This window comes from Epinephelus lanceolatus, chromosome 13 (assembly GCF_041903045.1).
Source record: "Epinephelus lanceolatus isolate andai-2023 chromosome 13, ASM4190304v1, whole genome shotgun sequence".
NCBI lineage: Eukaryota > Metazoa > Chordata > Actinopteri > Perciformes > Serranidae > Epinephelus > Epinephelus lanceolatus.
The window spans coordinates 27,791,146-27,807,351 of NC_135746.1; the positions used below are offsets into that span (position 1 = coordinate 27,791,146).

At 40.8% G+C, this 16,206-nt stretch overlaps 2 protein-coding genes across 2 annotated transcripts in view; both read left to right on the forward strand.

The window, feature by feature from the left end:
- Window positions 1–16,206, forward strand: part of LOC117270842 (exostosin-1) — a 418,529-nt gene that overhangs the window by 269,809 nt on the left and 132,514 nt on the right. The gene's annotated exons all lie outside the window — the stretch shown is intronic.
- LOC144466579 (uncharacterized) lies at window positions 1,614–6,538 on the forward strand. The gene is made up of 4 exons (XM_078174125.1): window positions 1,614–1,623; window positions 5,025–5,135; window positions 5,220–5,366; window positions 6,381–6,538. The coding sequence occupies exons 1-4, from the start codon at window positions 1,614–1,616 to the stop codon at window positions 6,521–6,523; spliced, it is 411 nt and encodes a 136-aa protein (XP_078030251.1). The 3' UTR covers window positions 6,524–6,538.

Genomic DNA, 16,206 nt, shown 5'->3' on the forward strand with positions numbered 1-16,206 from the left:
TTTAAAATCTGATTACACAGGTGTGTTTACCATCCCCTAAAAATCCACAGTGTACTCTCAATTCAGTATTTACAACTTCCAAATCTAGGAAAAACACCTATCTTTTTTAAAAACTACAATTCCCTCGGACCACACCATGCAGTTTGATACATATCAGCAACATAGTTGTAGTTCTTCTGATTTGCAAAGTAGGGCTCTAAATAGGGTTGTAAAAAGATATATCTACCCAATATATCTAATATCTAGTAAAGCTGAACTAGTTATTACACTCCACCTAGATGAACTATGTTAAGAAAAAGTAAAGATGTTGGCTAATTTTCGATATTTTAGCTAATGCGCTACAAAAAGCGTTTTTGGGACGGTAAGTTTTTTGCGGCTTGCAAAATAGAGCTGTAAAAAGATCTACTGAATATATCAAATGTCTAGTGAAGCTGAACTAGTAATGACACTGCACCTAGATGAAGAAAAAGTAAAAGCAAAAGTAAAGATGATGGTTAATTTCAGATGTTTCTAGAGAACTTGCTAAAATGAGAGTTTTTGGGACTCCGGTTATAGAGTTGTCAAATAGTGACGTAAAAAAGTAAATCTAATGAATATATCAAATATTTAGTACAGCAGAACTATCATGTTATTATTATCATTATTGGTGGGAAATTATAACAGAGGAATATATTTGCCGTTTTAATATCAAGAACACTCTTGTGTTTTTATGTGTATACAGGACGTTATTGAATCAGGGAATTCGTGTGTCCACCACGAAAAAGGATCCTAATTGACTTTACATTGGCATTGTTTCCGTGGTATTTTCAACCCATTACTTGCTGCCACCATGGAATGCGGTGTTAAGAGGTCGTGGTCATTTCACGTATTTCTGTGAGATCAGGTTGAACTTAGGTGTTAGTTCTGACAGCTCCTGTTGAGCCAGTCCTCTCTCTGTTCACACTATAGCCCATATATAATATATATTGATTAAGTTTTGTTTTTACATTGTCATAGCACTGCAGTGCTGTTATGAAGCCCCTCACTTTCAGATATCCTTACAACTGGTGGAAAACCTTAGTGTTTCTGTGCTATAGACTGTTATCATTTGATGTATTCTACATTTCACATCCTCGCTAGCGCCACAGGCCGATGTGGTTTTGTCTGTTTTTTCAACCATCCCAGTGCAACAGCATGTGATCTAGAGGGCTGAATACAACGGCAAAGAGCAAAGCGAACCTGGAGCGCTTTGTGTTCACAATGCACAGGTTAACTGAACCGCACTGTGGACTTGAAGCGTCACAGGGGTCTGAGTTCTCTTGGAGTGATTTGGAATGCCAAATCACGGTCTTAGTTTACTCAGAGGGATGAAAAGGACCAAACACACTTAGTCCTTTTTAACTGAACTGAACTCAGTCCTCTTAAAGTGGACCAATGGAAAAGGGACTCTGTTCTTTTTGTGTTTACATTGTCGGTTCATGTGAAAGAGGACTGTGGTTCACTTAACCTGTGCCTTGTGAACACGAAACGCTGCGGGTCCACTCTGCCTTTTGCTATTGTATTGTAGCCCTCCAGGCTTGCCATACACAGATCACACTCTGTTTCAGTGGGACAAATAATAACAAAACACAACCATGGCCACAGGTAACGACAGCACAACCAGTGGACGAGGAGTGCTCTGGTCTGACGATGGAGCAACTGCACTTCTCCAGATATGGAACGAGGAAAGCATCAAACAACAACTGTCCACAACGCACAGAAACACTAAGGTTTTCCTCCAATTTTAAGTTCATAACCGCACTGCAGTGTCATGTCAAAGTAAAAACAAAACTACATCAATATATATTATATATAGGCTGTAGTGTGAACAGAAAGGGGACTGAGGCCCCGTCAGAGCTGAAGTTGACCTCAAAGTCGTCAGTCTTGTGGACTGAGTTCAGTTCCTTTTAAAAAGGACCAAGTGTGAAAACACCTTTAGTGTTCACCATGATGACCTGCCTCAAGTAAACGTTTACATTTTCAAAGTAGAACTGAAGTCAAATGACAGCCACTATAACTTAAATGTCAGATTTGAGACTCCTCCCAGAAGTAGAGCCCACGCCAATCCTTGCAGCTGTGCTGCTTACCAAAACCACATTTGCATTGTTCATACATATCATCTCTAGCAGCCTAATCCCTTTATAGGGGTCTCTACAGCTTTTTTGTAGCTTTTATGAGATTAACTGGGGTGATTACATTTCTAACAGTTCCGAGCGTCACACCACTCCAGCAAGTGTGACTCAAAATTTGGGAATGTCAAAAGTGTTTTGAATTTGAATGAGAGTTCATCTGCAGATAGAATTCTACATGTGTGCCGTGAACTTCTGTCCTTCATTTTGATCTCAAATACACACGTTAGGTTTCATGACTGCATCTTGCACAGTACTGAGGCCATCAAATTGACAAAATCTGTCTACAGACAGATGGACAGACATATTAGCACCTGCCAAAATACTCGAACGGCTTTTGTGGTAGCTCTCGTCACAATTGGTTTCACCAGAGGCACATTTTTGTCATAATGACACACACACACACACACACACACACACACACACACACACAGAGACTCACAAGGTTAAAACAATACTAGCTGTCGCAACGCTGTCACTGCTGGTACATACTGGGCAAACACTCTGAGACAGTCCTCAGAGATAGTTATTGTGTCATCAGTCAGGAAAATCTTGATGTTCAAAGGTCAGAAAGACGAAACCGACAGGTGGCAATAAAAAATGATTCTGATTATGGCTCTTTTTCTGCTATAATAATATATGTTATTATATATAATAATGCAAAACACACAACAGTTTAGGAACCAGCACAGCCAAATCAAAGTTATACAAAAACAAAAGAAATGAAAAACAAAAATGCAGCCAACACTCTTACTGCTAAAAATATCATTAGGTTCCCCCCCCCCCCCCCCCCCCCCTTTGAACTAAAAGAGAAGCATGTCCTTTCTCCATGCATGAAAGTCGCCACAGTCACTGCTCCATGAATGGCAGTATCAGCCATTAGAACATGGCACTCTTAAATACTTGATTCTGATTGGTCAATCAACAAAATTCTGCGGTGTTTATTTCTTGAGGTATCACCGCTGCCCTGCTGCTAGGTTGCTAGGGACGCCCACTGAACGTACCCACTGAATGTATACACATGCTGCTTTTGCTTTTTAATGATTATAACAGTGAATAAAGACCGACCCTGCTGTACAGGAACCAGTGAAGGGAAGCAGGGAAACGTTGCTCATACCAGCTGTGTGTCAACGCATTGTGCGCAGATGAACATTGTTTGACTTCTTCCGCAGCCCCCCCGACAGCTGCCAGTCTGGGTGCTGGGAGCGGCACGGGGGTGAAGCTAAACACTGTTCATCTGCACACACTGTGTTCTCTTGATTTTGTTGCTGTGTCAGTCTGATATCCTGAATATATCCTTCAAATGCATATTGTAGAAATTTGAGAGTATTTCTCCAGGGAGTGCAGTTAGCGACAGTGGGAGCGCCATGCCAGTCTAGCTCCGAAAACCGAAAGTTTGTCGGACTTATCAACAGTAACTAAGGGGGGCGGGCCTTAGCAAAAGGTGAATTCAATATAGGCCCTGTCCAAATACCCGCACTTGCGCCCTTGTGCCCCTTAATTACGCGCTCCTGCTAAGGGGCGCAAGTGCATAGGGTGTCCCAATTGTCTTCTGTAGCAATGAAAGCAATGGAAAAAAACGGAAAGTAAAACAACCAGGAGCAACGGAAAGCAATGGAGAAGAAATGTATTTTTAAGTGTAAGTGACATACACACACACCTTATGATGTAGATGCCGCCTTCTCCTGCGGCTCCTAATCCTCCTCATCATTCGCTAATTGTATCTATTTATCATTTGCAGCAGCAGTGCTGCAAACAATGGCCGGCAACAAAGCAACGCCTCTTGCATTTTTGAAAAGGAGAGCTTGAAAATGGATGCAGAGAGATTTAACTCATTTTTATCAAACGTGTGCTCAGTCCACAGGATTGTGGAAATGAAGGACTTACAGTGACTTTGTTTAAAACTTTTAACACAGTTGGACTATGTTTACGAGCACAAGAGTTCAGCGAGCCACCGAAGGACTGCCCTGCGGATTTACTATTGGTTCTGCAAAGTAGGGAGTGTTTTTAAACTCTGATATTGTATCCGCCCATCTAAACACAAAATCAGGGAGAAAGACATCAGTCTTTAGTTAAGCAAAGCATGTATGTATATTTTCATCTGTCTGTTGGGACCTTTATCAGGCACTAAGCAGTAGGAAGCACACTACTGTTAATAAATGATAAAAGTTGTCCAGAACATTAAACACTTGCACATTCACTGCACTCATTCTTCAGTTGCCTGTAAGCAAACGCTGGCAGGTAACCGGACCGCGCCTCAGTTAACGGTCTTTTGTTGAAGGTAATTCAAATATTGCACCATAATCAGATTACATCATTTTCGTTTCATGTAAATGTACTGAGGATGAAGACAACCCCTTCTCAGGAGAACTACTTATAGCTGTAGAAAATCAAACTCACACTCAGTGGTGTCCTGCCATCACAAAATGCATCTCCTCGCGCTGATCTTGAGTATTGTGCTTCTCCCTAAAGGCAAGTTTTTGTTCTGTTATTTGTTTCGTAACTGTTTGATCATTAAGGAAGTGATTATAATTTATTATTACCACATTTACCTTTACAAATACTACAGCTGTGTCACTTAAGGTCACATGCCAAATAACAGTATTGTGTGTAAAGTACTTGTTGCTCTTTGTTACTCACCTGCAGTTTGTATGCAGATGATTTGGCTTTTTCTATATTCTGCTGTAGTTAAAAAACAAACATCTGTCTGAATAGCACTTGACATCCACCTTCATACATATTTTTGCAGCTGTGCTCATAATTTTGATTAATTAACTTCAGAGTTAGGATGTTAAAAAGATTATGTCCACTCCTTGTAGAATAAAATGTTGATTTTATATTTTCATTTTTTAACTTATGAGTTTTGTGTTTTCTCAGCCTACACCCTAAAATGTTATGAGTGTATACCGGAAGCCTCAGGAACCTGCACAGACACAATAAAGGAATGTCCTTCGCATTGTGCTGCAACAAGAGCCATAATATACGCAGGTATGGCCATTTGTGGTGCATTGTTTTTTATTATAAAACTGCTTTGCACTGGCCCAGTTTACAATGGTTCCTCTTTTCTTTCAGGTGGCTTAAAACTTATTGATGTCAACTCAAAGGATTGTGTTGTGGCTGAACATTGTATTGAGGCCTCAGCCAACTTTGGGTTAGTCAAAACCGTAATTACCAGAAAGTGTTGCACTTCTGAGCTCTGCAACACCCAACCTGCCCCCGGTAACTTTCTCATATTGTCTGTTGGTATTTAGATGCTTCTCTGCACTGAGAGCTGTTTTTATTGAAAAGTGACATTTAGTTGCTTGAACAAAAAGCTGTAAAAACTGAAAACTACAGACCGTAAAAGTTCTTGTTTTAGATATCAAATAATGACTTGTTTTATTATTTAAAATAACTCTGATTTTACTGACTAAGCCAATACATTTTTAACAGATGCAAGTCATTTATTTATGTCTTGTTCCATATAGACAATGTGAATGTAGGTATTGAGAAGTGATGATGCCAGTCCATTTATCAGAACCTGAGACAATATGTTTGGAGCAGATGTAGAAAGAGACACAGGGACACTCAAATTCCAAGACCAGAGCCAGTATGGGGAAGATTACTTAAGATACCCCCAATTGTCACAATACAGTTAGTGTATGTGTGAGAGAGGCAGACAGACAGACAGAATTTCCAGGTTTAAATCAATTTTGTTTTATTACCTTACCTATTACATAGCTTACTATAAAAAACAGTCACATTTTCCTGTATTTCAAAATCATCACATTATCAGTCCATGAGCAGACAACTGGCATCTCAGTTGCCAGAAGAAAATGTTGGCATTGTACATTTTTGCAAACCATGGATGCATTACATTTGTACATCTCATATGCAGGCTAACACATCACTGTTTCTAAAGTGCCGTTGTATCTGAGCTGACGTTTTGTTCCTGAACCTAATCACATGTTAACCACAGCGTTGTTGAAACATAGTTTCAATGTGTCCACTAAAAAAAAATGTACAAATGTAACATATCTGTGGTTTGCAGAAACGAACCGTGCCAACATTTATTCTGGCCATTAGGTTGATTTTGTATATCTGTTCATATGTAAGCTGCTCATCAGCAGGGAAAAACCAACAAAAGTCCATTAAAAGGGATTTTAAAGATGCACTGAAGAAGAACAGAGCATTACAGTCACCCCTCAATCCCCCTCTACACCTAATACGAACAATGTATGTTCTGTATTACAGAGCCCACCAAATCCAATCCAAACGGCAAAAAGTGCTTCACCTGTGATGGACAATCATGCACCGCGACTCTGAACTGTGAGGGGGATGAGGACTACTGCATCTCATCAAAACTGACTGATAAATTGCCCATAAAATCACATTAACAACATACCAAATGCATCCATAAACTTCACTGGTCAGGCTGGGCGGGACCATAGGTGGCAGCTCCGGGCACTTCCACTTTAACCCAAAACGAGTGCTCACAATAACCAGATAAGCAGATAACGTCAACTAGGGAAAATAAAATGAAAACACCACAGTTGTAGCATGTTAGCTAACATGAGCTAAACCAGCTAACAGTTAACGAAAGATAACATTAGCTGGTGGGGACCTGTGCTATATACACCCAGTCGTGCCTCACCACTCACCAGGAACCTCTTTTAACAGTCACAGAATAAACAACAAAGCTATTTTCTGCCAGTTTATTCCAATTAGCTTACCTGAAACCAACTGCGATGAGATGCTGTGTCCTGCGAGCTCAGTTCCAAACAAAGACTGCGGAGATGAAATTCCACCTTCTGTGGCGACTTCTATATGTAGGCTGGTATATTCTACGGCACTGGGCCGACCCAAAGCCGATGTAACAGAGATGTTTGATGAGCTGGGACAAAAGAGTATTAAATTTAAAGATACCCACCCATGCAGCCGACGCTTGTCAGACATTATAAATTAAGGGCTGTTGTGTCATTCTTAGGGCGACGTCGGCCAGATGTATGTGTGCTATCTGGGACAAGACATGTTTTCTGGCCACCAGATGGCGCTATTTTCACCATCTCATTAGAAATTGGAATTGCTGCTGAGGCTGTCAGACGATAGACTTTATTTATTATTTTATCCACTTTGCTTCAACCGATCACCACCAAAATCATCTATTCCTTGCCCCATTATCCACCTTTCTTGAAAATTTCATCAAAATCCATTCATAACTTTTTGAGTTATTTTGCAGACAAACAAACAAACCGGCGAAAACATAACCTAAATTGAAAAAAATGGAATGTTGTGTCTGAGGACTCTTTGAATGCAGCAGCTACAAGAGATTTAACATAAAGACAATGTAAAGAGTGAATGTGATATTAATACACACATTTGTAAGGATGGTCAGATTAAATCCCGTAACATGATTATTTAATGCCTATTACATGCATGCAAGAGATGCAAAAAAAATCTGTTATCTGAGAGCTGATATGCTTTCTGTAAATTAAGTAAATGAAGTTTAAATGCAAAACCAACATCACCCCCCACCCTGTAAATATACATGCTCTGTGCAGTATGTAAATGAATAATAACAGCAAAGTGATCCTGGAAGGATGTGATGTTTCCGAGATGTCTTGAAGAACTCAGTAATTGCCATACACATGGTAATCCTGCAGCAAATGTAGGCACACAGCAAACACGCACATAACAGAGGGTGCGGTTGAATAATTATTTTTGCTTAGGAGGGTGACTCAGGAATATCAAGGTGGCAGCCATGACAAGAGCTGGTCAAATTCTCTGAATGCTAAGAGAAAGGTGCTTCAGTGCTTCCTTTCCTATCTTCTTTAGCAAAGGGTTCACTCTACCATCCTTTATGAAAGGACACTGGAAAATGCTGTCCCACAATTCCTTGTAGCAGGACTTAAAAAGACATACCACTTGGCAAAAACAAATAATACGCCTGTCTTGCATAATTGTAACAATTATTTTCATGACTGGGATTCAGGTTGAACAGTGGATGGTGGTGTGAGCATCCACAACCAGTCTCTATGAGGCAACCATTTTGTGTCACTTTTGTTACTGGGAGCGTATGTGTCTTTTGAAGGAAGTTTAAGAGGGTTTCAGTATCAACCTTGGTAATGAAGTACTAGTAATAGTTTTCATGAGGTTGTTCTCGTTTATATAGCCTGCATTAAACAACATGGTAAGAACACACAGGACAAAGTATCTGAAATGCACTTTTAGTAGTCCTTCATGGGAACATTGTAAACTAAGCACAAAAAATAAGGACATTTGTGTTTGGTAGATTATTTCTTTGTTGCTTCTTGGCAATAAATCTTATTATATATACTGTCGGAAAGCCTGTTTCTTTCCCTGTTAAACTGTGCCATATTTGTAAGGAACGTGCATTTGTGGGATGAGCAGCAGAGCTGAGTATTTTGGTTGCACCCATGAAAAATTTGCCAAATCTTCTCTGACAATGCCAAACAATCTTTTTTAAAGATTATTTTTATGGGCTTTTTGCCTTTATTGACAGGACAGAGAGTGAAATGGGGAGACAGAGAGAGAGTGGGGACTGACATGCAGCAAAGGGCCGCGAGCCAGATTTAAACCCGCGGCCACTGCAGCAAGGCGACGCCTCTGTGCATGGGGCGCCAGCACTATCCACTACGCTACCGACGCCCCAGTTTTGGTCAGATTTAAAGACAATTTATTTATATCAAACCAGCTTTTTAATTTTCTTATTTCTGATGTGGTGATCTCCAAGAGCACAGGTAATGTTTGAAAAGTTTGATCTTTGTTCACCAATTTGAACAAACTGTTGCCTGTTCCCTATGTAAGTCTTTAACCAGTTCAACCCCATTCCCCTAATACCATATCTTTCTAGTTTTTTATTAATATATTATGATCAATAGTGTCAAATGCTTTCTTTAAATCTATGAAAATTCCTACCACATGTTTTTTTTTTATCTATACAGTTAGTGATTTCCTCAGTTAACTCCATCAATGCCATTGCCGTTGATCTATTTGCCTTAAAGCCATATTGACTGTCTATTAACAGATTATGTTTATCTATAAATTTATTCAGTCGTGCTATAGACAGTTTTTCTAGTATCTTAGAGAATTGACAAAGTAATGATACTGGCCTGAAATTGGTGAATGGTGTTTCTCTCCTTATTTAAATAATGGGATGACTTTGGCAATTTTCATTTTTTGAGGAAACAAACCAGTTATGAATGATAAGTTGCAGATGTATTTTAATGGTTTTACAATACTGTTGATTACACTTTTGATCAATGTCATGTCAATTCCATTCTAGTCAGTTGATGTTTTATTGTTACACTTATTGACAATGTCTATAATTTCTTTTTCATCTACCGCTTGCAGGTACATTGAATTGAGGTTTCTGGGAACATAGTTTTCAGCCTCACCATTGTCTGTTGGATCTATATTGTTGATTCCTGCAGCCAAATTTGGCCCTATATTAGCAAAGAAGTTATTGAACCTATTAACCACATCATTTATATTATATGTCCAGTTATATGATCATCCTTCTCTTTCCCACACTCACAGTCATGGATCACAAATACAGGCAGGTGGTCACTGATATCACTCATGAGCAGCCCTCTCACTAAACTGCTTTCCATGCAATTAGTGAATATATTGTCTATTAAGGTGGCACTGTGCGTTGTTATCCTGCTTGGTTTTGTAATTAATGGGAACAAACTCAAGCTATACATTGTGTTAATGAATTCATCAGTTGAACTGTGATGGTTGGGGTTAAGCAAATCTATACTGAAGTCACCACATATGTATGTGATCTTGTGGGTTTTACTGGCAAATAGTTCCTCTATACTATTTGTAAATGACTCAATGCTTGATCCTGGAGTCCTATACACACAGCTGACTAGCACATATTTTTGTTTTTCCATGTCAATCTCTACAGTTATACACTCAAATAGGTCTTCAATAGTGGTTGACATGCTCGTTATCACCTTATGTTGTAGGCTATTTCTAACATATAGGGCTCTAGTTTCCGGGCGCAGCACAGGGTTGCGCAGGGTGGCAAACCCCGCGCAGAGCTAGTTTCAAGCAGCGCAACCCGAGGTGCCCTCAGTTTGGTAGTTTGGCAGACCGGGGTGCACTGAGATGGGTGTGGCGGCGCAGCAGGGGGAGGTGTCGACAGATGCAGCTTGGCGCAGTGACAGTTTCGTGCCAAAAGGCTTCGCTGAAGGTGCGCTAAAAGCTCGCCAACTGAAACCACGTCTACTGTCAGTGCAGGGGGAGCGCAGTCGGTGTAAGCCGAAGTTTGGCTGACCGGCGGACAGTGCGCACACGTCACCAAAGCAGGTTTCCAGAATATCAGGCACATTAACAATGCAATAAATAGCCAAAAACCACTATTCAATGCACCTGTCTGCAATCAGCACATAAATGTATCTCTATATCGACTGTCCCGTCACATCTGATGTCAGATCAAAGGGGATTGGCACCATTTGGCATGTTTGACACGCGTAATGGAAACCCAACCTGATTTGATTAACACAGTTGCAAACTAATGAGTTCACATCCCTCTCATCCAACCACAAACAGCCACAGCATCAGATAGGGAGTATATATTCAGCATCTGTCATCTTAGAAAAGTCAAAAGAAAAGAAACAGAGTGAGACTGCGAGAGAGAGAGAGAGCGCACGAGAGAAATGCATCATTGATTTACAATTGTGGTGACCTCCTCCCAGGCTACCTTTGCATCATCAGCCCGTGGAGGTCTGCTCGCAGTTCCGTATATTCGGACACTGCGAGCTTGGACCTCCCGGACCAAAACATCAGTTTCCTCCTGGGAGAAGTTTGGCCGTGTGACGCTGCTGCTCTCTTCTGCCATGGCGAATTGAGTAAACTGTCATTACGCCTTCACGCGGCGCGTTTAAGGGCGATGAGAGGGGCTCATTTGATTGGTGTGATGTGTGTAAAACCCACTCCACGCCTTCTCTCCTCCCTCTTTCCGACTTGCGCCGGTAGGAGGGACGGAGGTGGGAAAGAGGAGTAGCTGCGCCAGCGCACACAGTGTGCCAAACTTGCAAAATCCGCCTGGCCACACCTAGTTGGCGAAGCGCAGGTGCGCTGCGCCTCGGCCGCACCCGGTCTGCGAAACTAGAGCCCAACGAGCCACACCCCCTCCTCTCCTCCTCCCCCTCCTATTTATATAGTGTAATTGATAACCAATTAACTCATGATCAATCCCTTTTAAATTATTGAACCAAGTTTGTGAAATTGCAATGATACTGAATGGATTAGAGAATTGATCTAAATATTCTTTAATGCTTTGGTAGTTAGTGTAAAGGCTCCTGTTACTGATATGAATAATGGAAAGACCATGGTTTAACCTTACATTCAATTTAAACTGTTCTTCAGTGTAGTAGCCACATGTATTATTTAGATGATCAAAAGTTGTTATCAGGGTCAGTGTCTTGTTCTAGCTCTGACCTTGCACGATGTAGGAATGCATTGTCATTCATACATGTAATGTCAACTTGTTACCTTGAGGTTGCCATTATGCTACTGGTATTGCTTCAGCTCTTCAATGTCTCTGATGATCAGCACTCTGGCCTGTTCTGGTGATCCATTCAGCTTGATGCAAACTTTACAGTTGGATGTCCATGTAGCTTGGATTTTTTTCTGCTTTTTTAGAAAGCGTGCTTGTCTTGCGATGTCTCTGTTCTTCTTTGTCAAATGTTCATTCACATAAACATCTGATCCTTCCATCTTGAGCCCTTGTTTAAGGAGCGCAATTTTGTGCTTCCTCTTTGTGAATCGGATTATTATGGCTGGTTTATCCTCCTTGTTTCTCCCAGGGAGGGGATGATAGTCTTCAATGTCTTTGTTGCTGATGGAGATACCTTTGCTGCTGAAAAATGCGGTCACCTGCTGCTCGATAGACTCCAGGTCTGGTTCTGTTGGATCATAGGATGCACAAACAGAACCTATACATGCACAAACTGGAAAGATGAGGGGGCTGCCTTGGTCAGGCGCCCTGAGCGGTTGGGGGGTTCAGTGCCTTGCTCAAGGGCACCTCGGCAGTGCTGGTACCACGGAAATAATGCCAATGTAAAGTCAATTAGGGTCCTTTCCCGTGGTGGACACACGAATTCCATGATTCAACAACGTCACGTCTCATTCTCTTCAATGATATCTTTAACATTCCTGTAACATTCCAGGTTGACTTGTGAAGACTCTCAGAGATGTAATTCTGTCTCGTGCAGCTTTCGCTCCTAACCTTAAAATTAACCTTTGCTTCAATCATACATTAAAGCTTTGTATTGCTTTGGAAGTTGTTATAAAAACACAAAGTAATATGATATGGAAGCATCAAAAAAAGTAGAATATAATACAGAGACAGACTGAATGGCTGATGGAAGTATAGATATTGCACAGTTAACAATACTGATATTGCACCTGAGTGATTGGTCGTGAGATATAATAATAAATAGACAGGCTGAGTGGTAGAGTTTACATTATTGCACATATCACTGTAGATATTTATTTATTTATTGATATTTGTTGAAGACTTGTGGGAGGAGCTGTTGATGACGCCGCATGTGTGAGCCACTGGCGGTGGATAAACAGGAAACAGCTGATAGCAGGAATTAGCGAGCGGCTAGTAGCAAGAGGGAAACACAAACCTGACAGACACTGTAAAGATGAGCAACAGGGGAGACAAGGAATTGCGCCCCCTCCTTGCCCTCGCAAACGAGGAGGCCATTAATTGTCAGATGATGGGGACGAACGGGCCGACTTACGAGAGAATCACCGAAGGACTGACCAGCCGCGGCTTCCCTCCCATGTCACTGTTTCAATTTCAATTCAATTTTCAATTTTATTTATAAAGCCCAATATCACAAATCACAATTTGCCTCACAGGGCTTTACAGCATACGACATCCCTCTGTCCTTAAGACCCTCACAGCGGATAAGGAAAAACTCCCCAAAAAAACCCCTTTAACGGGGAAAAAAAAAAAACGGTAGAAACCTCAGGAAGAGCAACTGAGGTGTGTTTATGTCACACGCTGAGCTACACATTTTGTTACTTGCTCACGCCCCCCATTGCCCCGAAAAAGGCACATTCTGTATAAACAAAAGTAGGTAGGTGGCATTTTGCTGCACTCCCCGATTTTGTTTTTATACTGCCAATGCTGAAAGAAGACTGATTTGGCTTTCCTGCAAATTTGCACAATTCCTGTTTAAAAAGGTCTACAGACTCTCTCCACCTCCTCACATTTGTATTTTGAGTTGTATTAATTGACAAAAACAAAAGAGACAAAATACACAATAACCAACATTTTTTTCACATATTGTGATTATGTCATTAATGTGAACTCTTCTGGCTATGACAATTGTGTAGTGAAAATCTGATATTGTGGCATCCCTGTATCCAGTACGGATTAATAAAAAAAATGTGCTGTAGGATGGAAAGACTTTGCCTCTTACACTACAGAAGTGCCACTGCAAGCTACCGGTAAGCTAAATTGTGTCGTCTTTAAAGAACGCCTTTGAACAGAAAAGCTTAGCAAAGCTCAGCTTTTCTGTTCATGGCAAGAAGCATCACATAGTTTTGTTTTTGTTGGCCAATTTTGTATTAAGCCAAAAACTAAGTAATTCTGGGCTACACCTATAAAGGTACTATATTTGATATGTACTTTGTTGTATATAGAAATGTTGTATGTTGTTCATATTCCAGTTCCAATGTCTGAATATTACTAAGAATTGTAAGTTCATCATTTTATGCATTATTATGAGGTTATATTATTATTATATCAGTGGCAAATAAAAGGCTCAAAATAACATTACATAACATTCATTATTTCGTCTAACAAATGTGGTCATAGTGACAGGCGTAATCGGTGTCAATAGTGCCTTCCAGCTGCTGTAAATGTTTTAACTTAAATAACAGCACAGTGAAATGAAAAATGACTGAACTGCTTAATTTGCTGCTGAGACCTTGATTTCTGTTTGTCATCCTGTTTCCAGAGAATATGATTTTCTCCCTATCTAGCCCTGTGGGACACCATCACTGTTGCAGCTAGAGGCACCATACAAGCAGGCCACCCACCGCCACCTGCCTGTGCACGTAATCATATGTGTGTCTAAGGGTGTATGTGTGTGTTTTGGTGTTACTGTTGGAATATTAAAGTTCTTCCCAGGTGAATGGCAGCCATATCAAAGACCAGAGCGTCTGCCAGGGAAGCCTGTGGCGCACACACCGTCAAATATATTTTTATATACAACTCAAAGGCATACCAAAGTGTGCTCACAGCATCATACTGCCCAAGGCAAGTTGATGTAATTTTAATGTTTTACTCAACCCTGTCCTTAAATACTTTAGTATGCAGACAGTTGGCTTGTAGCTCTTACTGTTGTTTGCCTGGAGCAAAATACGGTTAAGCCACCTGACTGTTTAGTGGGTGCGACAGACCTCCGGATGCAGCTGCTTAATCCCCTGTGCGCAACATTTCCACTTTATAAACATGGTCCTTAAAATTTTAGCTGTCACTAAAACCCTGCTGGTCCTCGTCACCATCTTCACCGCAAACGTCAAAGGGAAGGCAGCAAAGAGAAGATGTGAGAATCAATAATACCAGCTGTTCTGAGCCTAAGTTTGGGAATTATATCCAGTGATAACATGACATTTGTCATATTTAGTGATGCTCAGTCAGCCAGTTGCTGTTGTAACTGTATTCGCTGATCTCAAAGTAACAATATTTTTGCTGCAAATACTTTGCTTACAACTCAACTGAACTTGGAAATCGACATTTTTTTCACATTAGTTTTTGGAATCAAGACCACTGGTTTGGGTGGCACAGTGGTGCAATGTTTAGCATTGTCGCCTCCCAGCAAGGGGGTTCCTGGTTCGAACTCAGGGAACTCAGGGTGGGGGGCTCAAAACCCAGAGCCGGTCTGTATGGAGTTTGCATGTTTTCCCCGTGTCAGCGTGGGTTTTCTCCAGCTACTCCGGCTTCCTCCCAAGCAAGTCCAAAGACATGCAGGTTAATTGGTGACTCAAATTGGCCGTAGGTGTGAATGTGAGTGTGAATGGTTGTCGGTCTCTATGTGTCAGCCCTGTGATAGTCTGGTGACCTGTCCAGGGTGTACCCCGCCTCTCACCCAATGTCACCTGGGATAGGCTCCAGCAACCCACAAGAGGATATGAATGAATGACCATTGGTCTAACCTGTCTATCAGGTGGAACTTCCCTTGGCCTGGCAACAGATTTTAGCACAGTTACTCAAAAGAAAAATGGAAATCCAGCATGTACTTATCAAGACAGCATCCTAGTTTAGATGCTGATACAAAAACTTGAAAGATGTCCGGCAACAGGGGCGCTTTTTATTCAAAATTTGATCAACCGTTCAAATGTTGGGGAAAATTTATATTTCATTTGTAATTTTCTCTTCAAATTCAAAATTCATGATGCACCAGGTCGGGGCAATGTTGTGAATTTTTTTTGCCAATTCTACAACATAGTTTATGATTAGGTTGAGTTTGAATACTTTCAAATTAATGACTTGTCAGTTCTCATTCACATGAACTTGACAGTGCTACTGAGAGGAAATTCAATTTAAAAAAGTGCAATTTAAAAAACACATCATATATTTAATATCTGGCCCTGTGTGCTTCTCATTTTTGAAACACAAACATCACAAGAAATAAGATTCTGATTTTTTTTTACTTTGTTTTTCATCAGAAGGCGGCTAAATAAATAAAAACACGTCCTATAAATCAGCCTGCCTGAGCTGATGCCCGTGCATCAAATAGTTTTCATACAAATTCTGAATTTAGATAATTGGTTTCCTAACATGCCCATTAAAATCAATAATGGCAGATTCTTAAATTCCTCAAATTCAGATCAGGACTGAAAAGAAATACTCTCACACTGCTTCCACAGTGTTAAACCTTTTTGTGCAGTTGAGGTTTCTCCCTTAGGTGACTGTCTGTTGCACTAACATAGTGTATGTCACAGCACTAAGTGTGTGTCGCCATGGCTCACTGGAAGTGTGACTAATGTGCTGTACGTGACTTCTCGGTCCACCCTTGCCTCC